The 9,221-nt window shown below is 41.7% G+C and overlaps 1 protein-coding gene across 2 annotated transcripts in view; it reads left to right on the forward strand.

Moving 5' to 3' along the window:
- The window catches only part of Dpyd (dihydropyrimidine dehydrogenase), an 847,112-nt gene extending 843,073 nt beyond the window's left edge, over positions 1 to 4,039 (forward strand). For both annotated transcript variants that reach the window (XM_028880091.2, XM_028880092.2), the window contains one exon: positions 2,636 to 4,039. In XM_028880091.2, coding sequence (XP_028735924.1) covers positions 2,636 to 2,806 — 171 coding nt within the window. In that variant the 3' untranslated portion in view covers positions 2,807 to 4,039. The remainder of the gene's footprint in view (positions 1 to 2,635) is intronic.
- The last annotated feature ends 5,182 nt before the right edge of the window (positions 4,040 to 9,221 follow it).

Raw genomic sequence — 9,221 nt, forward strand, 5'->3', positions numbered from 1 at the left:
CACCCTTCATTGTCAGAGGCACCATCTGATGTGCTGGGGTTTCCTACTGAATCGAGATGGGAGAAGAGCTAAGCATTGTCAGCATTTTTGTTTACTTCCTGATCCACCCACATATGAGCAAGTTCCCCTGCCGTGGCTGTGAGCCGCTGTGGTGCCTTCTTCCCCACGGGACAACACACTCCATCTTCAGAGCAGTGAGCCAAAATAAGCTCTGCCTCCCTTGAGTTGTTTCTTATCAGGTACTTGTTCCAGCAGTGAGAAAAATAACTAATACGGCCATGTTTTCAGTGAACAGTATTATTTTAATACTGTTTCATCACCCATGAAGCTGGAGAGGGAAGTTTAAGTGAAAACAGAAACTCATGCAAAATAATGTACATTAGGGAAGGTTATGGTCTGGTACTAACTGCAGAGAGGAGAACTGTCATTTATTACCAATCCCCTAAAAGGACCGGATTCCTTCAGCCTACAGAGGATTCTCTTCCATTTGGTATTGATTGGGATTTTACGGCAGTAATTTTAAAAAAGAAAAGAAATATTCTCTCACCACACACTTGTAGCAGTTGGTCTTATGAATTTCTTCATAGCTGGAAAAATGGAGAGATATTTTTGGCTTATCTGCCACTATAAGTGACCATGGATGCTTTCCATGCCCTGGTTGAGAGCCTGCCACAAGACAGAAAGGGCAGAGTAAAGGTTCCTCTTATAAGGGTGGACAGAACATATTCTACCCATTTCTCTTTTACTTTAGCTTACAACTTCACCTACCAGCTTGTGTACTGTACATATTAATTAGATTCTAACACAAGAATAAGACACAAAAGGCAATAATAATCATGAAATTATGTTTACACAAAAGATTTGTAGCTGGACAGTGGTGGCACATGCCTTTAAGCCCAGCACTTGGGAGGTAGAGGCAGGTGGATCTCTGTGGGTTTGAGGCCAGCCTGGGCTACAGAGAAAGTTCCAGGACAGGCTCCAAAGCTACAGAAGAAAACTATGCCTTGAAAAACCTGTAGGGCTGGCCTCAGAAGGTGAGAAGAGTAAGGCTCCCACTGCCCCTTGTTAGAGCCTCACATGCCCTACCTTGTCATTCCAGAAGACTAGGATGCGAGTAAAGCTTCTTCTGGAAGTGAGCCAGCAGCAAGGCTCCTAGGAGCTCCCCTTCCTCTCATCCACTATTCTTTCCCATAGCTGCACTGAAGTCCTTCCTAAAAGACCAAACCTGCCGCTGAGCACTGCCATGGTGACTCCACTGTTTAGATGCCTATAATGGGCAAGTTGTCACAATAACTTAAACCAATTCTCACTTCACATCCAGTATATTTGTTTTTTATTCTTTTCTATGACTTCGTGGAGGGCAGGGGGGGTGGGGAATGCAAGAAAGGAAGGGAGGAAAAGAGGGAGGGAGGGAGGGAGGGAGGGAGGGAGGAGGAGGGAGGGAAGAGAGAGAGGCAAGAGAGGTAAAGAAGGATGGGGAGGGAAGGGTGGAGGGAGAAATAGAGAGATGGAGGCAGCAAAGGAGGGAGGGGGAGATTGGAGGAGAAAATTATAAAATTATTTAAAATCATAGGCAAAGTCAAGCTAGACAGCTGGTCCAGGTTCTCACATCTGGGAAATGTCAGGGCCAGAGCAGGACAAGGGCTCTCACACCTCTACATCTCGTTCCTGTTGTGGTGGTATAATGCTAAAAATCAAGTTGGAAATGGTTAAAATTCAGAGCTGACTGTGGAGCCAATTTTTTTCTATTGTTTTCTTTTAAAATTTGCATGCATTATTTGAAGTGCATTCACTGCCTCCCCTGACATCATCACTTCTCCAAGGTAAAGAACAAGGATCTTGGAGGATGGCTCAGCCTGTAAACCATTTGCCTTGCAATCACAAGGACCTGGGTTCAATCCACCTGACCCACATGTGCTTGGAATACATGTAAAAATGTCCAGCAAAATGGCCCACTCTTGAAATCCCAAAGCTGAGGAAGCTGAGACAGAGGACCCCTGGATTCACTGACCAGACAGCCTAGCTTAATTTGTGAGCTCCAGGCCAATGAGAGATCCTGTGTCAAAAGAGGCAGATGGCATTCCTGAAAATGACAGTGAGGTTGTCCTCTGACCTCTACATGTATATACACATATGTGCCTCCATGCCTATATGCACCTGCACACACACATACACACACACACACACACACACACACCACCACCACCACCACCACCACCACCACAAACAACAACAAAAACAACAACAAAGCATTAAAAAAAAGAACAATAAGTATGAGGAGTAAATGGATCTATATGAAAGCATGGGCAGGCACAAAGTGCCTCAGCCTGGTCAGATTGACAATACCTGAGTCCTCCACTGACCGAGAAAGCAGAAGCGCTGTGTTTAAAAAAAAAATGTTTCCTCCCACATGGAAAGAAAAGCCTCTAATCAACTGTAAACACTGCATTTCTAATTTAAGGGAGTTTCATTTATTTCTCTGCTTCTCCTGTCAACTCAGCTGTTGCTATGATTGCTCCACCACGGTGCTCGGTGTGGTAATCTCAGTTGCTGTGGACAGAGATGCTGATGTTAAAATGGGGGAATTCTTAACATTGGTGGGCAGTGGCTCAACTCTCTTGATTTCTGTTTGCAGGCTATACAGTTTGATCCAGAAACTCACCTGCCTACTGTTACCGACACATGCACAGGCTGTACTCTCTGCCTCAGCGTCTGCCCTATTATCGACTGTATCAGGATGGTTTCCAGGACAACTCCTTATGAACCAAAGAGAGGCTTACCCTTAGCTGTGAAGCCAGTGTGTTAAGGTGATTTGTAAGATGGTTGCTGTGAACTTGGATGTTACCGGCACAGGCTGATCGTTAGACACAACAATAAGTAATCATTGTGGTCAGTTCTTTCCAAATTTTATAGATATACATACATAATTTCTAAATAAATGTCTAAATTGGAAAAGCAATGTCTGATGCCAGTGACCAATTAATGGTCATAAAGTGGAATAATTCTTTTCTGAGGTAGCTGGTGAGTAACTGCACACCAGTTAATTGGATGTGCTCTGTCAGTTGTCTACTGTGAAAAATTAACTTTTTCATGGCAATTAGTGTGACAGTCTCTAAATTGCCCTATGCCGTGCTCATTCTTTGATTTCTAATTGTAAGTGAAATGAACTATTTTGGAACAAAGTACAGTTTCATATACAGGAAACGGTTTCCAAGGAAACACTTTGTAATTAAAAACTACCTGTAATTTTAACACCATTTCTAAGGACATGTAATTAGCTCCATTAAGAACAAGTGAAGAAAGTCAAGTCATTATTTACTATGACAAGGGGAACAAAACCTGTAAGGTGGTTTTCTAGAATTTTCTTAAGATCCCTTTTGCTGAAGTAGCTCACTCTTTGGTGCTGGACACTGAAAGAGAGATTTTTCCTGACTAAAATGCTGGTCACCACCCATGCCTGAAACAGGTGTGCAGACTACTCAGGGATGGACCACATGTCATTTTTATTTGAATACTGAAGCTACGTTCCTAACAAAATAAGGTATTAGGATGGATGTCTGGTTAATGCCACACTTTCACTGTATACAAACTGTTCTGTCTGCTTTTCATAGTCACCTTCATTAGGAGAGCAATTAATGTTCAAATAAGGCCCAGATTACACAGCACTGAGCCACAGGCTTCATATTCAACAGTGTAAAAAACATCATATCTGTAACTTAGATATAACGAGAAGAACCTGTCTGACTACTCTTTACTTTGAAGTTCATGTGACTTCAAAATTAATGCAATATAAATGTGTGCTTTTGATATTGGTAAATATTTTTGGATTCCTCTGTTTTCATAATCAGTAAATGGCATCACACAAATTCATTTATTCCTTCCTTATGGCACATTTTAATATGAATCTATAGGAGGTAAATCAGAAAATGACAATCTGTGGCATATTCCAATGATAAATGCAAGAGCTAGGAGTGCATTTTGACAAAATCTGTATGATCAAATAATCACAAATAAAGTTTTATGATCTATTTTCAATGTACTTTTCTGTTTCATTTTTCCAAATGCACCTACCTGTCAGGTATTTATATTTTGACATGAGGTAGTTTGGGATTGGTTCTATAGAAAATTCCATCCAAATGCTGGATGTGTGTCAGTTTGAATCTAATGAAGAAAATGACAGTATTATTTTCCAATGCTTCACTTCCTGTCCCTCTTACCCCCAATCCTCTACTGAATGCAACTCTCCTCAGCCAACATGCATTTTTCACATAGAGTTGGCTAAGCCTTCTGAAATGGTTCAAGATGAAGAAACATGGGAAATGGCCTTCCCACCTGAAGATGCTGCCCGCACCATGGGAAGCATGTATCACTCAATATTACTCTTCATAAAGTTGTGCAGTATCGAGGATGGAGAAGAATGGAATCCTTTATGCTGTTGTCACAATACAAGCATCTTTACTTTGGGAGTTGGTAGCACTTAGCTAAGAGATCCAATTATCGGGGGCGGGGGAATACTGTAAAGCTACAAAGATGCCATGATATGTGATTGGTGAACCTGAATGTAAGAGAGAGAGATCCGGCGCATATAGATGTGTACCTGGGTGTAGATTTCAAATGTCAACCTCAGATCTCTCTTCCTTATTTATTAATGCAGAGACTCTCACTGAGACCTGGGACCTAACTCTTACCATTAGACTATGTTGACTTGTCAGTGTGTCCGACGGATCCCCCGTCTCCATCTCCCTGGCGCTAGGACTGCAAGCACTTACCACCATGCCAAGCTTTTTACATGTTTTCTGTGGGTGAAACTTGGGTCCTCATATTTTTCTTGGAAATCATCTTCCCAACTCCAGGTAACTCCTTTTTTACTGTAGGATTTAATTTACCCTCCAGAAATATGATGAAAGGCATCACATGCATGTATGCTGGAGTTCTCAAGATACCGTCTTCTAGGAAGGCATTCTGCCAGTACAGACCAAAGCACAGCTTCTGTGATCTCTCCTGAGAAAGAGGACAATGAGGTGCACTAGCTCATCCTTATTCTACTTGGGAAACTATGAACAACCAAGGCTTGGAGTTAGGCCATAGCAACCCATGATTGAACACTTGGTGTTGTTCCTTATTTACATTTCATTCTGGTATGTTCCTTCACTAGTAGGCACTGGGCAACCTTTCTTATCCATACTGTTTGTGGAAAATGTAATTTAGTTTTGTATCCTTGGCCTGGAGAGAGACTCAGTACAATAAAAGGAAAAAATCTCATTTTCCATTCAGCAAGAAACCACAATCCAGTGACCCTAAAATGCATCTTCATAGCTTGTCTGAGTGGGAACACTGGACCAGCTCAGAGAAACTGCTTAGTATTCCCTAACTAATGTCTAGGAAACTATATGATGTCCTATATGTGTGACTAGTTTTATGTGTCAACTTGGCTGGACAATACAAACCTCATACTTGATCAAACACTTGTGTTTACGTTTAAAATTGAATTGGTGGACTCTGAGTAAAATAAATTGTCTCCCAAAGCACTGGAGAATTCCACACATGTGCCAAAGGCCTCAGTATAACAAAGGTCCACCTCTAGGAGGGAGTTCGCCAGCAGCATTCACACTTCATTTTGACTCCTCATCAGGCTTAGTCTGGACTTGGCCTCTCACTTCTTCACAGTCTCCAGCCTCAGTGTCACACCACCAACTGAACTCAGTAAGTCACTGTAACTGTGTGAGCCAATTTCTTCAAATTATTTAATTTAGTACCATTGCTTCCATTTCTCTGGAGAATGCCGATGAATGTGACACATCTCACTGAATGACACAGTGATGGGGTGGGGGCTATCATTTCATTCTCCCCAAAAAATGAAGACATATATTCTCATCCAACCTAAGTAACTTGCTCCAAGTTATCCCTCTGATTTGGTATGTTTCTAAGTGCTCCAGCTTACTTCCATTATTCCTCCATTTATTCATCTAGCTCTTCATTCACTCCACAAATATCAAATAGCTACAGAGTATCAAGAACGTGACTAGAGATAAGAATGTGAACTCAAATGAGGATTGTTCCCCATCTTACCCGTTTGGGCTGATATAACAAACTACGATAGACTGAGTGGCTCAAAAACAACAGAAATCTATTCTCACTATTCGGGAGAACAAGAAAGTCTAAAATCAGAGTGTCAACAGAATTAACAGCTGACCAGAACCAACTAGTCTTCTGGTTCATAAATGTCACCTTTCACTGTAGCCGTGCATGGTAGAAAGGGTGAATAATTCCTGTGGGGCTTCTTGTGAAAGCACTAATCCCACATATGAGTGCTTCACCCCCACAACTAATCAACTCTTGCAAAACCTGATACCCTGAAGCTATCGCCTTGGAGGTTATCATTTCATTGTGTGCATTTGTAAGAAATACAGTCGGGCAGTTGTACTCCTCAGCTTCAAAACGTTTATAACGTGCAATGGAAACAGACATACAACAGCTTTATTGGTAGTAAGTGCTGGGAAAGCGATCAAGACAGAAGGGACATCAGAAGCATATGCTCTTGACAAGGTGACAATTAAGCCAGCTTTCGAGTTTAAAAAAGAGGAAATAGAGAGTAAGAAAAGGACATCTCAAGGAGTGAAAATAGAGAAGGCACAGTGGGTGGAAAGACTAGGATGTTCAGGAAATCACAAGAACTTAGAATTAGCTAGAACAAAACAAATATGGAGCTGGGATAAGGCAAAAAATGGTACAGATAGCATTAAGGTACTTGACGAAATGAGAGTTTGCAGTCTCTCCATGAAATGTCTTCCATATGCCAAACACTTCTACCCGTCTATGATTCAAGGAATGAACAAGGCAGGCATAGGTCCTGCCTCACTGAGCTTACATCTCAGTAAATGACAAAAAAAAAAAAAAAAATCAAGAAAGTAACGAAACAGAATACAGCCAGTGCTCTGACAGAAACAAGAGCCTAAGACAAGGACATTTAGGTTTAATTGAATGAGTAGGTCAGTCTCAAGGACACAAAGATGAAAAAGAACCAGGCATGTGAAGAAGAGGAGAGAGTGGGTCCCACAAATGAACAAATGCAAAAGTCATGAAGTATTCAAATTATTGAAAAGGTAAGTGGAAATAAGGAAATATATGTTGATTTATAGGAATCTGCAAGAACCCTGGTGTGTAAGCAGCTGTCCCTTAAGATCTTTTCCATTCTTCCACCCTGGTGGTGGCACTCCAGTTAATGCCTACACCTATGCTTCCCAACTAGACTCCTATATTCAAGTACCTGGCCATCTGCAAGGTTCAGGAACTTCAAACTCCAAGCTCCAAAACCAAAACAGCTATTTCTCCCACACTTGATGTTGCTTGCCCATTTCCAGTAAATCACGGTATCTAGGAATTTGACCTCCAAAACCTGTCCTAAGACTTTCTCCAATTTGCCATTCTAAAAACTCGCATGACTCATTCCACCCTTATGCATTGTGATGGTTAACACTGGCAATGTAGTAAAATCTGAGATCACCTAAAAGACAATCTTCCAGGCATGTCTGTTTCTAAATTGGGCTGAGGTGAGAAAACCCATTCTAAATGTGCACAATACTATGAACTGGGATCCTGGACTGAATAAAAAAAAAAAGAGAAAGCAAGCCAAGCATCAGCATTCATTTCTTCCTGCTCACTTGCTACAGATACAATGTGACCAGCTGCCTCATACTACTGCCAGGAAGCCTTCCACACCATGATGGACTACATGTAACCCTCCTTAAACTACAAGCAGAAATGGACCTGATTTAGTTAGAGTTTCAATTTCTGTGATGAAACACCATGTCCACAGCAACTTGAGGAGGAAACAGTTTATTTCAGCTTACACTTCCAGGTGACAGTCCCTCACTGAGAGAAGTCAAGGCAGGAACTCAAACAGGACAAGAGCCTGGAGGCAGGAGCTAATGCAGAGGCCCTGGAGGAATGCTGCTTACCGACTTGCTCCTCATGGTTTGCTCAGCCTGTTTTCTTAGAGAGAACCACCAGCCCAGTGATGGCATCACCCACAATAGGCTGGGCACCCCCCTATTGATCACTAATTAAGAAAATGCCTTACAGTGGGTATTATAGAGGCATTTTCACAATTGAGGCTCCCTTCTCTCTGATGACTCTAGCTTGTGTCAAGCTGACATAAAACTATCGAGCACAGATCATTCCTCTCCTAAGTGTTTCTTGATCACGGAAATAAGAGAACTCATGCTCACACTATGTGACTCATGTCTAGCATCTCACTCCAGCACTGTCCTAAGCATCCTTGTCAGCACAAATAGTCTATTGTGGCCCTGCACCACCACAAAACTACAAAACTCCTCCATGTTAACAACTGAAAATGAAAGTCTGGTAAGGCTCTCACTGCCATTTCAACTGTATTTGAATTGACCCAGCCCTGAACTCTAGCCAATGAGAAATTTCTGTAGTTTATAAGACCCTCACTGTCCTGTAATTGTGTAGAACCTTAAACATTCAAGCTTCAACATTTTTTTGGGTTTTTTTTTTTTTTTGAGACATGGTTTTGGCTGTCCTAGAACTCACTATGTAGACCAGGGCTGGCCTCGAACTCATAGAGCTCCACCTGTCTTTGCCTCCCAAGTTCAGGGATTACTGGTATACACCACCACACCCGGTCATCAAGCCTCAACTTCTAATCCATAAAATTGGTGCTTAAATAATTTTATCATCTTCCTAAATCATTAGAGGGTAAATAAAGTGGAGATTAAATGACTTACTGAGTGTAAATTCATTTTTTTTCTCATTTAAAAGAAAAAGCACCCTTTGCATGACACTTTGAATCAAAGCATTTTGCTGATGAGATAGCTAAGTCAGTAAGATGCTGGAAGCACAAGCATAAAGATCTGAGGTCTTCCCCTCAAAGCCCACCTAAAACAATGTCAAATGTGGTGACAGTCACTTGCAGTCACATACCTGAGGAGGCAGAGATGACAGTTCTCTGAGGCTCACTGGCCAACCATCTTAGCCCATTTTGTGATTTCTAGGTCAGCAAGAAACCCTGTCTCAAAATGAAGATGGATAATATTAATGACACTAGAGATTGACACATGGACACACCTGTGCATATTCACACATAAACACACACACAGACACACAGACACACACACACAGACACACACACACACACACACACACACACATGCATGCACACTCATGCCCAAAATGACTTTTGAATATAAACATATTCT

The sequence above is a fragment of the Peromyscus leucopus genome, chromosome 6 (genome assembly GCF_004664715.2).
Source record: "Peromyscus leucopus breed LL Stock chromosome 6, UCI_PerLeu_2.1, whole genome shotgun sequence".
NCBI classification, from domain to species: Eukaryota; Metazoa; Chordata; class Mammalia; order Rodentia; family Cricetidae; genus Peromyscus; species Peromyscus leucopus.